At 57.4% G+C, this 17,299-nt stretch overlaps 6 protein-coding genes across 6 annotated transcripts; all 6 read right to left on the reverse strand.

Annotated features, from left to right (window-relative positions):
• Window positions 1-506: 506 nt before the first annotated feature.
• Window positions 507-5,677, reverse strand: B0H18DRAFT_483473 (armadillo-type protein). The gene is made up of 7 exons (XM_048038250.1): window positions 5,430-5,677; window positions 4,349-5,370; window positions 2,541-4,061; window positions 2,290-2,438; window positions 1,329-2,234; window positions 1,022-1,277; window positions 507-965 (listed from the first exon to the last, which is right to left on the reverse strand). Exons 2-7 carry the CDS (start codon window positions 5,319-5,321, stop codon window positions 763-765), a joined length of 4,008 nt encoding a protein of 1,335 aa, XP_047898520.1. The 5' UTR covers window positions 5,322-5,370; window positions 5,430-5,677; the 3' UTR covers window positions 507-762.
• Window positions 5,678-6,278: 601 nt separating this feature from the next.
• On the reverse strand, window positions 6,279-8,770 carry B0H18DRAFT_1082473 (aspartate aminotransferase; the record flags this gene model as incomplete). The annotated part of the gene is made up of 8 exons (XM_048031536.1): window positions 6,279-6,435; window positions 7,142-7,311; window positions 7,469-7,621; window positions 7,721-8,058; window positions 8,145-8,400; window positions 8,463-8,580; window positions 8,641-8,677; window positions 8,752-8,770. 8 exons carry the CDS (start codon window positions 8,768-8,770, stop codon window positions 6,279-6,281), a joined length of 1,248 nt encoding a protein of 415 aa, XP_047898521.1.
• Window positions 8,771-9,956: 1,186 nt separating this feature from the next.
• On the reverse strand, window positions 9,957-10,255 carry B0H18DRAFT_869372 (uncharacterized protein; the record flags this gene model as incomplete). Its single annotated transcript, XM_048040012.1, has 2 exons — window positions 9,957-10,079; window positions 10,148-10,255. 2 exons carry the CDS (start codon window positions 10,253-10,255, stop codon window positions 9,957-9,959), a joined length of 231 nt encoding a protein of 76 aa, XP_047898522.1.
• Window positions 10,256-11,670: 1,415 nt separating this feature from the next.
• Window positions 11,671-13,907, reverse strand: B0H18DRAFT_1082475 (t-SNARE; the record flags this gene model as incomplete). The annotated part of the gene is made up of 7 exons (XM_048031537.1): window positions 11,671-11,695; window positions 11,773-11,916; window positions 11,979-12,064; window positions 12,119-12,238; window positions 12,289-12,708; window positions 13,327-13,380; window positions 13,893-13,907. The coding sequence occupies 7 exons, from the start codon at window positions 13,905-13,907 to the stop codon at window positions 11,671-11,673; spliced, it is 864 nt and encodes a 287-aa protein (XP_047898523.1).
• Window positions 13,908-13,982: 75 nt separating this feature from the next.
• Window positions 13,983-15,999, reverse strand: B0H18DRAFT_977637 (argininosuccinate lyase). The gene is made up of 8 exons (XM_048044267.1): window positions 15,808-15,999; window positions 15,559-15,733; window positions 15,258-15,509; window positions 14,862-15,208; window positions 14,724-14,808; window positions 14,530-14,673; window positions 14,392-14,478; window positions 13,983-14,342 (listed from the first exon to the last, which is right to left on the reverse strand). Exons 1-8 carry the CDS (start codon window positions 15,870-15,872, stop codon window positions 14,100-14,102), a joined length of 1,398 nt encoding a protein of 465 aa, XP_047898524.1. The 5' UTR covers window positions 15,873-15,999; the 3' UTR covers window positions 13,983-14,099.
• Window positions 16,000-16,097: 98 nt separating this feature from the next.
• Window positions 16,098-17,270, reverse strand: B0H18DRAFT_977640 (FAR-17a/AIG1-like protein). The gene is made up of 6 exons (XM_048044268.1): window positions 17,175-17,270; window positions 16,990-17,124; window positions 16,849-16,913; window positions 16,753-16,796; window positions 16,378-16,702; window positions 16,098-16,322 (listed from the first exon to the last, which is right to left on the reverse strand). The coding sequence occupies exons 2-6, from the start codon at window positions 17,121-17,123 to the stop codon at window positions 16,210-16,212; spliced, it is 681 nt and encodes a 226-aa protein (XP_047898525.1). The 5' UTR covers window position 17,124; window positions 17,175-17,270; the 3' UTR covers window positions 16,098-16,209.
• Between the last annotated feature and the right edge of the window lie 29 nt (window positions 17,271-17,299).

A 17,299-nucleotide genomic window follows, 5' to 3' on the forward strand; every position in this document is an offset into this window, starting at 1 on the left:
CTGTCAGGTACTGTCGCGATCGGCCTACGTTTCAAATACGAGGTAACAGGGTAGTTGTTACATGCCTCTGAACAGTAAGCAAGACTACGACGACGACGACGACGACGACAACGACGACGACGACGAGGAAATTCCATTTCGTCACCCACTGGCAACTACCGGTACCGTACCAATGACAGTCGCGAATCCGAGAGGCTCCCACTTGTCTGTATCTAGCCTACCGCATCCTATTCTCACTATTGCACAATGACAATTACGAAGTATGCACTTCTCGCGACTGTCTGAAAGGCCGACATTGTGTTGCTAACAGGCACAGAATCAAAGGCAGGAAGAGCTAATGTATTACGATAATAAGATATAACTAATGAAGAGACATCTAAACTAAATCTTCTACGACATGAGCACTGCGTGAAGGCCACGAGCTGCCAGCGTAAATGATAGCTTAATCAAAATCACGTCCAGGATACATTCGTCACAAGAGGATGTCGTGTAGAGGGATGTAAGGCGTTGCATCGACGTCACGTTCGTGTAGGAAACCAGAAGGGCAGTGAACGCAGCGCCCTACAGTTCGGACTCCCCACCAACAGTCCACCGTCGCAGGCCGTGTGGATCGTGACCACCTCCATCCGCGTCCGGCTCTGGGAATGGCTGGGGAGCGGTAGTGCGCCTTCCCAACGACATGCCCAGGTTGGCTTTCCATTGAGGAAGCAGGGTGTGACTTGCTTTGGTAGATGAATATCCACCACATGGGCACTTTCATTGTCAGCTCGGTGTGGGCGGTGGAGGTCGTGAGAACGTGATTGCAGTACGAGTAGCCTCGATCGGCGCGAGTGACTGTGGGCGCACCCCTCCAGCGTGAACGGAAGTCGCGAATGCTCGGACGTCTTGAGAAGCATCATCTAGCAGAGGTGCTGTGAGTCCGAGCACCCGGCTCATGACCGCGGATTGTCCCTTGCCGTAGACATCTAAGATTGGAATCTAAGTACTCTGTCCATCCTTGAGGACATGTTGTTAGACGTACCGAAAATCGTCCCAAGCAAGCGGGCCACTCGGATGCGCACGTCCACAATAGGATCGTGAGTGAGCGCAGATAGGATTTCCCAGTATTCGTCATCTGGGACGACGAAGTCTCTATCGTTCGACTCGAAGAGGGATTGCTCGCATCTCACGAATGTTGTCCGCTCGCGATACGCATCTGAGCGGGCGAGTGCCCTGATGTTGGAGCGAAGTTCGTTCGCCTTAGGGACTGCTCGCCAAGCGTGAACGAACGCAGGGAACTGTCGAGAAAAAATTAGCAGGGCTCACACGCTAAACGATATATCACTTACGACCGCTATTGCAGCCTCTCTGATAGCGGATACGTGATCGCCAAGCGCGCGCATCAAGAGATCTTTGAGGACCTCTTCATCTAGACCGCTGATGTCCAAAAGAGACGGCAGGCTCTTGACAACCTCCTCTCGTTCCCTCCAGCCTTTGAGCCGTCGTGTTGTGAATGCTTCGAAGAGTTTCCGCACAACTTCACTCCGTTCCGACGGCCCCAAAGCACGCACAAATGTAGCCGCGCACTCTATAGTCTTCAGACGGACCTCCGTTTCCTCGGCATCAATACTGGACCACCATACGTCGAGGACGTCCTCTTGAGCATATGCGGGCCCGACGATCTTCGCAATCTCGCCCAAGGACGCGGCGAGTGTCCGTCGGACCTTGTAGGACGGGCTGCGCGCAAGTGAACGGTACAACGGGCGCAGCTCCGGCCAGCGATCCCTCCCCAATGTCAAAGCAACGGCTGGGAAGTTGAAGGCGCATACGAGAGGACGTGCGGGGTCATCATAGATGTCATGCGAGCTGATGACTTCTGGCGACTCTGCAATGTCGCTGAAGCTTGACTCCGAAGATGGGCCGGATCCTGGCATGCGAGCCAATGGCGGTTGACTGTCGTCCTCGCGGCGATTTGGAGGTATGTGACCGTCCCGGATGCCCAGGAAGATATTGAGCAGCTCCCCAGGCGGGCCGTCCGAATCTCCGTGGAACGCGTAGATCACTTCGCCAAGGGATTCCAGAACGGCCGATCGGACGGTAGGAGACTCGTCTGACGCGAGTGGTAAGATGACGTCAAGCGCCAGAGACCGACGACGTTGCGGCGACAGCTTGGAAAGGATTGCCGGAAGCGCAAACAGGACCGAGTGTCGGACATGCCAAGTTGGGTCCTGGTACAATGACACAAATAGAGGGAGCTAATCCAGAAATCAGGTTTAAAGAACATCGCAAGTAGCAGTTCAATCCACATACCAAGGTCGAGGTGACAAGTTCATTCTGAACAACCTTGGCCAACGCGCCGACGGCAAATGCGGCCTCGCGCCTGACCCAGTAAACCGGGTCGCGTCCTACACGTTCTACCTCGGTCACGAAGGCGTTCTGCGTCTCCTCCTTCAAGCCACCTATATAATTTTCAGCATTGACATAAGTCAGTCCAGTATCAAACATGAGCACTGAGCAGAGCGACTCATCAACAGAGTCCGCTCCAAACGAATGACACATACCGCTCGCAGTTACAGCTGCCATCAAGCTCATACTCGACAGTCTCCCCATCGCAGCCTCTTCGCTGATGTCGCCCTCTTCCTCGCCAGCCATCTCGACCTCCTGGGGACTGACGTCCTGCATGCTCACATCGCCCTCGGGAAGGCCAGCGCTGAGCCATGCAGACAGCGGTGTTCCTCTGCTCTCTTGCGGTCCAGTGATGGGCGTTTCTGCGGCGGCCGAGAAATAATCTCCGCCTTCAGAGTTCTCCTGAACAACGTCTAGCCGGTACGGGGCAGGGCTTGCGACCTTTACAGGCGTCATGACGACGTCCTTCTCCGCGCTGATGGTCGTTTCGGAGTAAGGGCCGGATACGCTCGATTCAAGCTCCATCTCGCCTGGTGACGCAGATATAGCGGAGTCTGAGATTGCCAATGCAGAACTGCTGTTGCTGGGCGTGAGCAAGGATGTCGACGAATCCGTTGAGATCGACGACGATGTCGACGAAGAAATCAGCGAAGGCGTGGAGCTTTGCGAATCGATGGAGTTCGATGAAGTCGAGCCAGAGGAAATGTCAGCAACGACTGCTGTCGGCGCGAATGGAGGGGAGGGCGAGAGCACAGGGGAGGGCTGGGTTGTGACTTGAACACCCGCGGACGCTAGTGCTGAGTCAACGACAGAAGGTTGGGGAACAGTGGCGGTCGGAGTGGTTTGCATAGGCGAAGAAACACCCCAGGCAGGCGTGTTAACCGCCGCTTCCCTACGGGGAGAAGGGGGCGGCAGGTTCAGCTTGAACGCGGGGGGCGTGATGATGCCTTCCATCGACGTCTCCTCGGCTGCACTGTGTGCCATCTGACCAGTCGGAGAGGAAGCTGGCGCCGCGGTGGGGTGAATATGGGGTGCGAATGCGGGGAAATACGAGTCATGAGCAGCTCCGGCGGGGACAGCGAGCGGTGTCGAACCCGCAGTAGAGGTATCGGGTCCAGGTGGCGTCTGAATCGGGTACTCCAGACTTTGCGACTCCGTAGTGTCACGGTGGTGTTCCCCGGTGCTGCGTGGTGTCGAGATTGTCGAGAGCGGCCCTTCGTCTGTATCCGGCAAGTCGAGACGGCCCATGCCAATGACAACTTGGTGGACAACCTCGCGCTCGAGGAGGCGCCGCTCATGCTGCTGAAGAAGGCCCACGTCGAAGTCAGGTCGTGGCTGTTCGTCCTCGGCCAGGGGATGGGGAGGTCGGCCGGCCTCGCGTTCGTCGGCATGCCAAATGCGCTTGAGCAGTTCGACGACGGCATTACGGGCGGGCGTGCCGACAAGAGCATTTTGGCTGAGAAGCAACGTCCCCAAAATTGGGGTGAAGGCCTGCACGGAAATTGTTATGACGTCTGCTTCATTTGACGGGGCTTGCTGCTCGCGTGGCTGCGGCGTGGCACCAGTTGCCTCTGCAAGCATTGGGATGCCCTCATCCTCAACGACCTGACAGTGGGTTATGAACCACCACATGATGCTGATCAGCTCCGAAGCGAGTGCCTCCTTGACGGTTTCATCTGGTGGGCGTCAATACCAGTCGAAGACAGCGAGTACATACCGGTGACATAACGCAGAACAGCAGAGCGATGGATGTGTGGGTCGTGTGGTACACGAGCGAGGATGGGTGGTGACAACCCGGTGTTAATATGCGATCGGCATGAGTTGGTTAGCGAGATGAAGGCGACCACAAGTCGACAAAAACGCATGGCGAGATAGCAAAGAGAGCCAATCACACATAGAGGGGTACAGAGTACGTAAAGCGCGCCGTAAGCCACCGATCAGAACATCATACAACGAGACGTACCTTCGTCAAGGGCGAGGCCGTTGAGCAACGGAAGCACGTATTCTACCGCGTCCGCAGGGGCGATTTGATCGACCTGTTCACGACTTGGGTAATGCCCGCCTTCCACGTCTTCTGCGCCCAAGTACCTTGGCAAGGCATGTACGATGAAGACGCGGTGGAAGCCAGCCCGACTCCGCGAGAATAGGTAAATCTTCTCGAGGGCATTGAGCCCTTCCGAGTCGAACTCGGTGAAGTCCAGGTTGACGTCCGCCTGAACAGCGTCGGCGCCCGTCGGAAATGCCGCGTCATCCAGGTTGAAGAATGAAGCGGACTCCTGCGCAAATGGCTGCGCCTGCTCGGAGCCAATAGTGAGGGCATTAGAGCCGGCTCTGGACGGTAGCAGGTCAGCTGCCGGAGGCTGAAGCAGGGGTGGAGATGGTGTCGACGTCGAGTTGCTGAGGATGGGTGGCGGGATCGCGATCTGGAGGCCGGCGCCCCGAGTACTAGCACCCGAAGTGCTCGACACGCTTCCCAGCGGGTCTGCGAGGTCCGCGGCGGTCTGCGATAGCATCGCCGGCATGCTGGGCGACTGAGGTAGCAGCTGCATGTCCTCTGTCGACTGAAGTTCGTGCACGAAATATTCACCTGGGCTGTCTGGGTGAGCAGGACCGGTGGAGTGTCTCCGCTGACGCAGGAGTGCCGGCGACGACCTCGACTGAACCTGGGACAGTGAAGGACGTCCGATGGTCGGGAAAGGCCCGACGATAGGCTGAGGTGCAATGATGCCCAATCCAACGGCATGAGGATTGTACGGCGCTCTCTCAGGCTGTTGCCGCTGCTCGAAGAAGGGGTTGGTAAGGCCTGGGGACGACGGTGCTTCGGAAAAGGGAGAGGGTGGCGCAGTGGAAGCAGGGGAGCGAGGATATCCTGTGCTAGAAGTCGATGAGCGGGAGGACGAGCTACAAGCGCTCGAGGCGGAATTATCTGTGGTCATGTACAAGCGGGGAAGAATAATGACAGGATGATTCCCATGAACGGGAGAGCTGGGCAGATGTTCAGAGCGCGGTTAGAGGGAGTCAGAGGACAAAATAGGGGTACGCACGAGAGGCGGCGGGCGACGGGCCCTAGGTGATGGGAGACGACAAGGAAGACAAGCGCGGAAAGTGAGGAAGTCGTGTATGGCGTAATAAAATTGGGCACACTGCGGCACAATATGAAAGCTCGAGATGACGCAAAGTAGCGGATGCAGCGAGCTCGAGGCTGGAAAATCAAGAGACTAGGGGTGCGCGATGCTGTGGACGACGAGGATGGCGCGGTGGGTGGTGTGACATATGTTGGGCAGTGGGCGTGCGGGGCGGGTTTAGTAGGCGGGCGAATATTGGAGACACAACCACGGGCGGACACGCCGGGCGCGGACACGGCTGTACGCGCGGACAACAGGGCGCAGGACGTCCGGAAAGACGGCGGGGGCCGGCGGCAGAGCGGACGGCGACACGGAGGCGGATAGCGCGACGCGGCGGTGGCAACGGCGGGCAGCGGCGGCGGGAGAGCGAGAGGGCCGGCCAGAAGAGGTGAGGGACTCTGAGCAGAGACGGTGCTGGAAAGGGAAAGGACAGAGCAGTCGCCACAGGTGGCCGCGGGCGAGTGATGTGCAGCGGCGCAGGGAGCAGCCAACGCTCAGTCGGCCACTGCCATTTGCGCTGCCCGATGATGTCATCCGCCCTTCTGGCCTTCTCCCCCTTCTCGCCCGGCTCTCCGGCGTCTGTCAGGCACTCTCACGCGACGTCATTTCCCACGCCCGCACCGTCGTCCAGATCAGGCCAAAACCCTCCTCCCGCTCGGGACGGCCGCGCTCGGCATCTGTACACACCCAATACAATTCGTCCGTCCAATACATTCGACACACGCCCCTATTGGCCCCCACCCGCACCACCGCCTGGCCCCCGCCGCTCTACAACTGTCCCCGCACCACCCTGTCCAGACACTCTGCAAAGTACCGCACGTTGTGGCTGTTGAGGCCCGCCATCGAGATCCGCCCGTTCGTCGTCAGATATACGTGTGCCTTCTCCGTCAGCGCGAGGCTCTGCTCGGTCGTGATCCCGGTAAAGCTGCAGGGACACAGTGTCAGCATGTCGCGGCACGTCGCAGCCTCGCCGAGAAATGGCAGCGTGCGCGCCTAGACGCGTATCACGTCAGCCGCGTGGCAGGGACCCGCCGGAAGCGCGGTGCCTTTAGCCCGACGATCGCAATTGGGTCGGTGCGCTCGCCCAATCGCAGCTCCGCGGCGGCTGTGCAGCATCCAATCAGCGCAGCCGGCCGACGCCGCACGTGAGGTGCTCAGATCCTTCCGCGATTCCGCGCAGGCGCGCAGTGTGTCCGCAGTGCAGGGCAGGCACACTCACCGCCCTCGCCCGATCGAGGGGCAGGAGGGGAACGCAGCAGCGGATACAGCGTGCACGCAAACACACCGGCCTCTGACCACAACTGCCTCCCCGACCAGCGCGGCGGGCACGGTGCCCGAGAAAGCGCGAGACTCCCGCGCTAATCACCTATCCTGGGTGGACACGGAAGTCTCTCGGCACTTTCCCATGTGGTCCCCGCATCCCGACGGCGCGGCCGCAAATGTATCCGCGCCCTCCTGTCTCCGGCTGCCGAGTGGGCCTGCGCGGTTCGCTGCGGGCGCATGCAGAAGTGGGGCAAGGATGCAGACGAAGCAGCCACCGAACCGCACCTCCACGAGCAAGGTGCAGCCCAGGCCCGCCCATCCCACCAACCTCGTACTGAGCGTGACAAACTGGGCGTCTCCGCACTCACCTGAACATTCCAATCTGCTTCACGATGTGGTCCCAATTGCCAGGCGTCTTGAGGTCCTCTGTCAGCAGGCGGTGGAGCTCCTTCCGCATCGTAATAATGCGCTCCGCCATCGTCTTGATGTCGCGCTTCCATTCCTCAAAGAGCTCGGCATTGTTCATGATGAGCGCCATCTGTGGATTCAGCGCAGCGGCGGAAAATCGCGCGGAGCCACCATACAGCGTTCAATTTGCGACGCATGTCAGTCAGCGAGAGTGGTGCGTGAAATTTTGGACGGAGCGAATTTTGCGTCGGTGTCCTATTTCCATCGGGGGAATAAATAGGACGTACCACTCGGGCGCCATATGCAGGCGGGCTACTGATCTCGCTACGGGTCAGAATTGCGAGCTGGCTCTTGACTCGGACCGCAGCCTCCGACGACGGCGACACTATGTGCAGCGCACCGACGCGCTCGCCATACAGACCGGCATTCTTGGCAAAGCTCTGCAACAGCAATGCATCACGTCACCAGATGGCCACAAGGGATGAACGAGATTTCATCAGTCGGTCTCCAGTGATGCCCGCACCGCTTCAACGACATACCTGGCAGATCAACAGCGGCACTCCGCGTTTCACGAACTCCCGCACAGCCCAGGCATCTGCATCAAGGTCACCGCTGGCGAAGCCTTGGTATGCCGAGTCGAAGAACACGTAGTGGCCGCGCTCCAGAACGACATCCGCAATCTGCAGCCACTGCTCTCGCGTCGGGTCCACACCCGTGGGATTGTGTGCGCAGGCGTGGATGACGAACACAGAGCGTGGGGCTGCCGCCTTGAGGAAGGCAAGGTATTTGTCGAATGCGAGGCCAATAGTCGCAGGGTCGTAGTAGGGGTATGTCTCCGGCGGAATGCCTACACCGCGGAGGATCTGGAAATGATTGACTGCAGTTTGCCAATGGCGAGTGTAACAAACATAGCCAGGCCAGAGTCAGAAGAGAACTGACAGCACGGGGAAACACATTGCGTACCCCAGGTCGGATCACTCAGATACGCCACGCGGGGCGTGCCCTCATCCCACTGGTAGAATCGGCTCAGGAACAAGGCGCCGACGTGGTTCGCGCCTGTGCCGGAGATGGTCTGTACACTCGACACGCGTCCCTCGAGTAGCGCGGGTGAGTCGGGTCCCAGGATGAGACGCGCGGCGGCGTTCGTGAACTCGGGAAGTCCAGTGATAGGCAGGTACTCGTGGTCGAGCGCGGGGTCATTCAAAAGAATGTCCGTCGCCTATGATAGAGTGCCCTGGATAAGCCTGGTCGCTTACTATGCAGGCGGAGTGTGAGACGCACCTTCTTCACGACGGGCAGCACCCACGGCTTGCTGTTATCATCCCTGTATGCTCCAACACCGAGATTGACCTTCTGAGGGAACGTATCATCCTTATAGGCATAGGTCAGTTTGTAGATGCTATCGGATCAGCATGCGTTAGCACGCCGGTGCGGTCTCGGAGAACCTGTGACAGCTTACGGGTCGGGGGGAGCCAGGGGCACGCCATCCCATTTCTCTGCGGTGATATAAATACCGTGTGAGGGACGGGAATACAGAGCGCAGATACATAGAAAAGCGGAAGTGACTCACCTACTTGCACGGTCGACATCTTTCTACCGCTGAGATGGTCAGTAACTTGTCTCAGTCTGCTCGCCATCGTCCACCGGGATGCACAACAGGTTCAGAGAGCGACGCTCGGGATGCAGCAGTGCGGACTCACGCAGCCGGATACCCTCACCAACGCGATGCGGGGTATTTGAAGCGAAGAGGCGGGGACGCGACACACGTGATTGCGCGATAGCTGATGCGCCCGAATCAGAAAACACGCGGCAGGCAAACGCGGGGCGACCCACCAGGTGAAGGATGCGGACGTCGCACTCGCGCCAGGAGCGAGCGAGGAGAGCTTATATGGTGGGCGTCCGCGGTGGAGGTACGACTCGCGACGATCAGACCACGATCAGCCTCGCCGGAGTCTCCGCGATTACGCGATAACTGTCTTCACTCTGACTCTGAAGCTCATCTGCGCCCCGGTCTGCCCTTCCGAAATCACTTGTCACAGGGCAGGCGACGCTGGCGGCGGCGGGGCTAGACGGACCTGGAGGGCGCACCGCGCGGCGACCATCCAGTCACCCGCACAATGGCCGCGCGCGGCGCCGCCAACCTCCACTCCCGCCATACATATCAGGGAGTCTGACAGGGACAACCTAGCACACCTTCCGCTAGGTGACAGCACGTCAAGCAATCTGAGGAGAGGAATATGCTCGAGGGGGGCACACGCCTTGGGCAATTGGTGAGTGCCAGTATAGGGTCAGCTGTCGGCGGCCTGGGCAGTGGTGTGTACAGCAGTGGACATGATGAGAGAAAGAGGTGCGACAGGCTGTCGATGGCGTCCACGTTACGCTTGTTCATTCTGCCAAGTGCTGCTATGCTACGGGAACATTTACCTATCATTCCCGCTGGGGCGCGTTTCAGCAGATGCTCACACGATCAACACACCAGTACCGTCCAGTTAAGCCGCTCTATAGCGAGGAGACATCCCATTAAATAAGACCGCCGAGGTGTAAAGAACAGGGGTCACCAGGAATACCCATGGAGATGAAGTATATGTGTGTACATTAATATATGCGATGCGTCCGTGAGATCGTAAGCGCGAGTCATGTATGGGGGAGAAATGCAGATGGCGATGGATATGACCTGACCTGCGGGGGATACGGTGGTGGGCGAATGAGAGCAAGGAAGGCGCAGGAGCCAGCAGAGAAGAGGCAGTGGAGGGAGGATGGAGCCGGACAGGCAGGTCATGCCATCGCCATCTTGGACGCTACCGTCCGTTCACTCTCCAGCTTCGCCTTGTTCTTCTCGAAGGCCTGTTGTCGACAGCTCTCCAGGTTCTGGCAATTGTGATGCTCAGGCATGCGGTGCTATAGAACGGGGGAGGGGAGGGGATATCATTAGTTCGAGCCGGGAGGTGAATGCCATTGTTACGCACCGCACCGCAAAACTCTGCTCGACAATGTGGGCATTGTCCGACGAGACGAAGAACGGCCGAGTTGCATCGGGGTTCAGCTTGGAGTTGGCAGCGCTTCTTGGCGGGCATGATGGCTGTGGTCGTTCGTGAAGTGAGGCGGAGGAGTGTAGAGCGACGGATCACTGGGAGGGAAGAAGGCGTCAACCACAAGGCTCGGAGTGGTATAGTATAGCAGCAGGGGACACTTACGATGCTCGGGCGTCGGTGGGCGGGCGAGGTGGTGGGCAGTAGATGGGGGCAGGAGGCGGGCGAGGAGGCGGTTTATAAGGTGGTAGGGAGGGGACGCGTCAGCTCGTCGCAGACTTGGATCTGAGATATGCACGTGGAGGCGCTGCGACGATATGTCAAAGATCCCCCGCCCCGATCTGCCCCGGCTTCCCAACATGCCGCATCCTCTCCTCCGACGACCCGCGCCTCGCCACTGCCTCTCCCTCCGCCCGTCCTGTCTTCCTCGCGTCCCCTGCTGCCCCCACAGCCTGTCGACCCGCTCTCTCGAGCTGCTCGTTGCTGCCACCGTCGACGACCTCGCGAGCCCTCTCGAGGCCACCAGTCCACCGAGCATGCTCTATCCTGTCCCCGTCGCTTGCGCTTATCCGCCCGGCACGTCTTTCCGCCTTATCCTGCGGAAGCGGTCCGTGTCAATGGCCAACACAGCGTTCGTCGGACAGGCGCGCTCGGACACCATTCAGTCCTGACAAGGAAACAACCGGAAACAATCGACGGTCACCAGGTACCCAGGCGGGTTCAGCGGGTCGAGTTCTGTTGTGCGCGGATCGGCGCGTCGCTCAGGTTTGAACTGCAATTTTGTCTGTTCTTGGGCGGTTCTCTGTGCTCTTGTCTCTGGAGAAGCAATTATTTCTGCTCCCCCCCTCTCATGCTGCCGCTTCCGTGAGAGATGGGCAATTACAACTCTCCTACTGGCTGTGTTCCGGCCTGGGTCGCAGTCACAAGCCTCCGGTTCGATGTTCAAAACCTTCTTTCGGTCTGTACATCTCGCACATCCCTCGGCCGCAAGTATGCGATTGCTGACATTCCGCGTTCTGGATCTGCCGGGACTGAGCCAGCGTGTGGAGCGCCTGCCCAAGGTGGATCTGTCCCTGTGTCAAAAATCACTTGGTATCTCTCAATCTAGCATCAGTCTGAGCCGCAACTGTTGCATGCCTGCGCCGCACCGCAACCTTGCGCCAAACACGCAGCTCTCATTGCCACACAGTGTGCAGGCCAACAACACGAGGCATTCATGAGCAGGTCGTTTCGCACTTGGGTTTCCGGAATGTCACAAGAACTCGCTCGCCGCAGAATTCTAAGAAGTAATTTACAAGGCGGGCAAGCATCAGACCAATAAGAAAAGGTATCAACTCGTTTGACATGTGGATAGCGAGAGGTGCATCTGTACGCTAGAGCACATGAGCTGCCGTCGAGGAACGAAGTGGGGTGTAGGGTGATGTTCATGTACAGTATTCGAAGAACAGATACAAACTGGACTACATCGGGGAAACCGTCCTTGTCCTGCCTGAGTCTGCGAGAGCAATGGAAAGAAACAAGTACGTAGGCATGCAAGCCGGCATCTGCCATCGATGTCCTACTTCTTTGTGTTCTGGTTCTTGAGAACTTCAACGACGATGATGATGGCAACGATTATGAGGATGATAAGGAGAAGCCCGAAGCAGATCCATCGCTTCTTGCGTGCTGCACGCGCAGACACGACAGCTTTCTCCGTGTAGTTCAGTCTAGAAAAAGACGATCTGTGAGCAACAGACATCCCTTCATACATGTCCGTACGTAAACTCACCCTAGCTCCGTGTCTTTCTCAACGGAGGCTGCTGTCGTCTCAATGACGTTGATTTGTTCCTCTTGTTGCTCAACGAGGACACTCATCTGGTGTAACACGTAAGTCTTCTTCACATCGGACGTTCTACAGGCAGGACTTACATCGTTGAACAGCTGGGCGAGCTCAGTCAGAGTCTTCTCGATACGCCGGATATCCTCGTGCCGTTCCTGCACTTCACGGTACGCGGATTGTGCTTGGCCGTAGCGGTTCGAGTTCATAAGCTGATATGACGTTAGTCCGTGACTGGAATGAGATGATGCTACACACTCACAGCTTGACTGAAGATTTGGCCACCCTGGTCATCATTGACAACAGCCCGGACCTCCTCTGGTGAGGCATCCGGCTTGACGATCTTGAACTGGCGCTCCATCCGCTGCTTATACTTTGAACGGAACTGCTGCTCGACGCTCTGGTAGCTCTGGATCGCCTCAACGAACTTCTGCTTGACCAAGCCTGTTTGTTGCCTGCGGATCTGACCATCCCGCCCTGCACCAGGTGAGCGCTCGAGAGCCTTTACCCGTCGCTTAAGGGTTGTGCTAAGCGCGCTTGTGTCCTGAACGAGTTCGTCGAGCTGCTGGGCGACGCGCTGCGCTGCAGCGTCGTCAGTGTTGTCCAACGAGCGGGAGTGGAGTTCGCCGATGCGCGCGACGTTGTCGTTGAAGGTCCGGAGGTCATCTTGGATGGAGGAGATCTAAAGCACGACATGAATGAGTACCCATGCTCGTTTTCGACTCATCATACGTGGCTTGCAGCTCAGGCTTCGCTCTCGGTTTACGGCTACATCAGAAAAGCCCGACACTACCCACTGCATCACGTATGTAGCTATCCGGAAGCTCCCCGCATGAGACGGCCGCAACCAGCAGCCGCGAGTTTGCACGGTCCCGCGATGCACGCCTCGAACAGAGCCTTGCAACCCTGTAATTTGGGGGAATGGTGCACCAAACCTCAGCGCCTTACATGATTATGAGCGCTACACAGCAGCAGCGGAGCTTGCACCCCATCATAAGCGGGACCGCCGTGGGCGCGAGCATGATACGGTATGAGAGCTCATGTGGTCTCCCTTGTGGACCATTCACCAGCAGCAACATCACCAACAATAGGTCAGAACCGGAGAAGGATCATTTGGGAGGGTCGGGCAACCATTGCAACGCGCTTCGTCACGAAGCGCCAGCGACTCCACATAGCTTCGAGTCGCTGTCGTAGCCGCCCCGACGAACAATGCAGTCTGACACGAGGCAAAGGACCGAGTAGGACCGAAAGCGCAGCCCAGAGCATCGTGCAAAAGCCGTGTCGCGCGAGATAGACTCACCTCAGCATAGAAAGCAGACATGCTGTCTGTTGCGCCAAGGGCGGTCGTGCTGTCCTTCGCCGCCGAGTCGAAGCTGTCCATGCTTGCAGCTCCGCCATACGGCAGCCTTGGCTGAGTCTGCATGGGGTAGGAGTCGCTACAGACGAGACTGTGAGCACACAACACGCAGGCAATGGTAGTCGACAAACGTGTGGGTCTGTTGCTGAGCCTGGCGTTGAGAACGACTTGTCAGTACCCATAGACGACGCTACCGAGGCATGCGATGCACTCACCCTCAGCGCCGCGAGTCTGTCTCTGGCCATGGTACCGAGCAATTAGGTGTGGGGTAGTAAGAGGAAGGGGTTGTAGTGGTGCGGATGAAAGAGGTGGTGGGCGGTGGTAAAGGCGTTAATCAAATTGAAGACAGAAGCAAACAATCAATGCCGCTTCCACCAGGGAGGAGCGAAAGGTTGGCTGGGAGTCCTATGAGAGGCCTGGGGAAAGAGCGGGAGGGGCACGGCGTTCTTGAACACCAGCGGGCAGTGCGAGTGGCTGTGGTTATTCCGGTTTGTGATGGGCCGCCGAACGCGCCCAGTTGCCATAGACGCCACTTAGGCGCCCGCTTCCATCGTCTCGCGGGTCTTTTACAGTGTCAGACTCGTCCAGTCGGCGCCTTGTACAGTCAAGAAAGGCTACATTGTGGATGTACGACTACATTTTTTGTGCAGAGCCTAAGTATCAGCTGCGCCATCACTGCTACCACTCCTATTGGCTGCGCGACTTCCACGATGGTCTCATTCGGCCAACGCAGCACGCAGCACGTCAATCTGCCTTTCCACCATCGTCTTGTGTGGTCCGCCGATGGAGCAGCGCGCTTGTACACTGTTCTCGAAGTCAAACACCGTCTTCACATCCTCGTCGAACTTGTCGCTGAGCGACTTGAAGTCCTGCAGCGTAAGCTCTGACAGAGAGCACTTGCGCGACTCGGCCAGTGCGACGGCACGTCCGGAAATGTGATGAGTCTCACGGAAAGGGATCTGATGAAGTATGAGCAAGCTAGAGCGGAAGATCGCAATCGACACTCACCCCTTTGCGGACCAGGTAGTCGGCCAGGTCGGTAGCAAGCATGTCTGAACTCTCTTGCAAGGCTCCGGACATCGCGGATGCGTTGACCTGAACTTAGCTGCAGCTCTGGGATTACGTTCAAAGACGACAGTGTCGCACCTCGAGAGTTGCAATGACACCCTCAGCGATCTTTAGGGCAGCTGATACAGTGTCGACCGTGTCGAACAGAGGCTCCTTGTCCTCTTGCAGGTCCTTGTTGTACGTGGATGGAAGACCTTTCAGAGACATCATGAAGCCGGACATCTGCGTGGGCGATTAGTGCAACACCGCTACTTCAAATTCCCTACACTTACGTTACCGAAGATGCGGCCCGTCTTCCCTCGAATGAGTTCCAGCGAATCGGGGTTCTTTTTCTGAGGCATCATACTAGATCCAGTGCTACAAAAGCCGTTTGATGAACGCTTCTCCGCGAGAAGAGCGAGGGCCCATACCTGTAAGCGTCGCTCAGCTTGACGAAGCCGAATTCAGCGGTCGAGTAGATGATCAAGTCTTCAGACAGCCGGCTCAGATGTGTCATGGTCAAGCTCGCCCACATCATGAACTCGACGACGAAGTCGCGGTCGCTGATGGCGTACATGCTGTTCTCCGCGACGGACTGGAAGCCGAGGTCCTTCGCGAGAAAGTCGCGATCGAGCGCAAAGCCATTGCCGGCGAGGGCGCCGCTGCCAAGGGGTAGGACAGCAATTCGGGGGATCATTTGTTGCAGACGCTGCAGGTCCGCTTGGAGGGGGAACGCGTGCGATAGGAGCCAGTGGGACCACCGGACAGGTTGTGCGCGCTGGTGATATATTAGAGCTCGTGCATCGCCGCAAAGATGTGAACCGCACCTGCAGGTGGGTGTATCCTGGCATCAGGTACTGAATCTCCTTTGCCGCGCGTTCGACCATGACTCGCAAGAGCGCCTTCACCGACTGCACCACCTCTTCCACCTCGCCCATGAGCCAGAGTCGCATGTCGGTCGCGACTTGGTCATTACGAGAGCGACCAGTGTGCAGCTTGCCTCCGACTGGGCCGACGAGCTCCGTAAGTCTGCGCTCGTTTGCAGTGTGAATGTCCTCGTCTCCGGGTTGTACCTCGAACTGAAGGACACATCACTACAATGGTGTTTGGAGATGGTTTCTAACACACCGTCGCCTGTTCCCACTCAGCGCGCACTTGTGTCAGACCCTCTACGATCTTATTCTTCTCGTCTTCAGTCAGGATTCCGCCTTTTGCGAGGGCTCGCGCGTAAGAGATCGATCCTGCAACATCTGCAGCGTACATCCTTTTGTCATACTTCAGGGACTGATTGAATTCGTGCATTCTGCGTGCGAGAACATAAGGCGAGCTCATGAGGACGCCAACTCCGAGTCTGCTGTTAACAACGCGCGAACGTACAGAGGATCTGTCTCTCCAGTGAACCGACCGCCCCACAGTTTCTTCTTGTCTGTCAAGGTCGCCATCCTCGTCTTATATTTGTGTGAAGTTCTAAGGGATTCTGAGAAGGATTAAAAGTAGCTGACAGCAAGGTGAGGTCGCGAGTGTAGATGGAGTCAATTTGAGACTGGCTGGCGAGCAAAGTCAGAGAGATGTCAGATCTAGATCTTACGCGCTCGATCACCGATCGGGGCTCGTGCTTGGCGCACTTGCGCACAACCGTACAAACTGCTACAAACTGCCGGGCCTCGTACATGCGTAATCGTGCCATTTACAGGTGACACTTCATTGCAATTCATCCCGAGACGGTATATTACATGGTAGAATGTGTGTGCACAACCGTTGGCAGACGATTTGAGTCTTTCACGAGTGTAGTGCATTCATGATCCAGAAGGTTACCAGAGCGAACGTGCTCAGGCCTGCATAGATCATGACCCGAACGTCGAAAGGATTCTCCGTCAGGAAGGGGTAGGGGACTGGAGAAATATACTTCAGCGAAATCACTATGCTGTGTTGCGAAAGGCCACTCACAGGATCCGTTGAATCTCGCGCAGTACTCGATCCATGGAGCGTACGACAAGCAAGCCAAGACCGTCATGATGATGCCACCGTAGACGGCTTGACCACGAGTGTATTTGCGCTCGACAAAGAAGAAGTCCAAAATCAAAGAGGCTGCCGGGAGAGCGTGCAGCGCAAGGTCGAGATGCAATGGAATGCGCAGGATCGTGGGCTCCGAGAATGACGGTACGAGTTCATCCGGGGTTGGAGATTCGACTGGGAGCGGCCTGGCAGCGAGTATCATTTCGGGCCAGAAGATGAGAAGACCCCAGTACACCGTGGTAACAATGGTAGATATCTATGTCTTTGATTAAAACAGTCTCATGTGAACAGGGACCTGCGTCTTACCGGCAAGGCAACCATAAGGACCAGTCTCTTGATCTTCCGGAAGACTAAGTTCGCTACGTTGGAGGCGGTACTTGACAAGAGCAGCACAGCACATACCGGTCATCGTAGGAGACAGTTCTGACGCCAATCCCAGTGTCATAGTCGTGAATGCCAGCCAGAGCCTTCATGGGAACCCGTTGGGAACGACTCCTGGTTAGCATGCATCCGAACAAAGCAAGAGGAGACAGATAGAGGCACCCAATGATAGTCAAGAACTGGCTATGTCCTCCTTTCTGGGCGCTGAGAAATTTGTCCACTGGCATCTGCTTCAGACTGTTATACCCGTACGCCATGACGGCAGCAGCTGTCGTGTGTAAGAATATGGCGTTCATCCTGGATGACACTCCGTAAGTCTTGTACCCAGGTAAGGGGATACTACGTACTTTTCGTCTATTCCAGTCAAGGACGGGAGGGATGGTCAGCAGGCAAGAGTGTGGGACTGCGGACATGGCAGAGGCCACGTTCGCCGAGCGATCGCTGCACAGTGACAGGCGCCCGACCGCGGCAC

This window comes from Fomitopsis serialis (assembly GCF_022376445.1).
Source record: "Fomitopsis serialis strain Sig1Antser10 chromosome Unknown B0H18scaffold_5, whole genome shotgun sequence".
In the NCBI taxonomy this organism is placed as follows: Eukaryota; Fungi; Basidiomycota; class Agaricomycetes; order Polyporales; family Fomitopsidaceae; genus Fomitopsis; species Fomitopsis serialis.

What these genes read in the sequence shown, in the direction of transcription:
- B0H18DRAFT_977640 (XM_048044268.1), bottom strand. Translation starts at nt 17,123, where the DNA reads ATGAACGCCATATTCTTACACACGACAGCTGCTGCCGTCATGGCGTAC. An exon ending in CAGTTCTTGACTATCATTGG is followed by an intron (nt 16,914 to 16,989) that starts GTGCCTCTATCT and finishes GTTCCCATGAAG; the next exon opens with GCTCTGGCTGGCATTCACGA. An exon ending in TCCTTATGGTTGCCTTGCCG is followed by an intron (nt 16,703 to 16,752) that starts GTAAGACGCAGG and finishes TCAAAGACATAG; the next exon opens with ATATCTACCATTGTTACCAC.
- B0H18DRAFT_977637 (XM_048044267.1), bottom strand. Translation starts at nt 15,872, where the DNA reads ATGGCGACCTTGACAGACAAGAAGAAACTGTGGGGCGGTCGGTTCACT. An exon ending in CTGAGTGGGAACAGGCGACG is followed by an intron (nt 15,510 to 15,558) that starts GTGTGTTAGAAA and finishes TGTGTCCTTCAG; the next exon opens with TTCGAGGTACAACCCGGAGA. An exon ending in ACTACCTGGTCCGCAAAGGG is followed by an intron (nt 14,343 to 14,391) that starts GTGAGTGTCGAT and finishes ATACTTCATCAG; the next exon opens with ATCCCTTTCCGTGAGACTCA.
- B0H18DRAFT_483473 (XM_048038250.1), bottom strand. Translation starts at nt 5,321, where the DNA reads ATGACCACAGATAATTCCGCCTCGAGCGCTTGTAGCTCGTCCTCCCGC. An exon ending in CGGCCTCGCCCTTGACGAAG is followed by an intron (nt 4,062 to 4,348) that starts GTACGTCTCGTT and finishes GACGCCCACCAG; the next exon opens with ATGAAACCGTCAAGGAGGCA. An exon ending in CTTGCTTGGGACGATTTTCG is followed by an intron (nt 966 to 1,021) that starts GTACGTCTAACA and finishes TTCCAATCTTAG; the next exon opens with ATGTCTACGGCAAGGGACAA.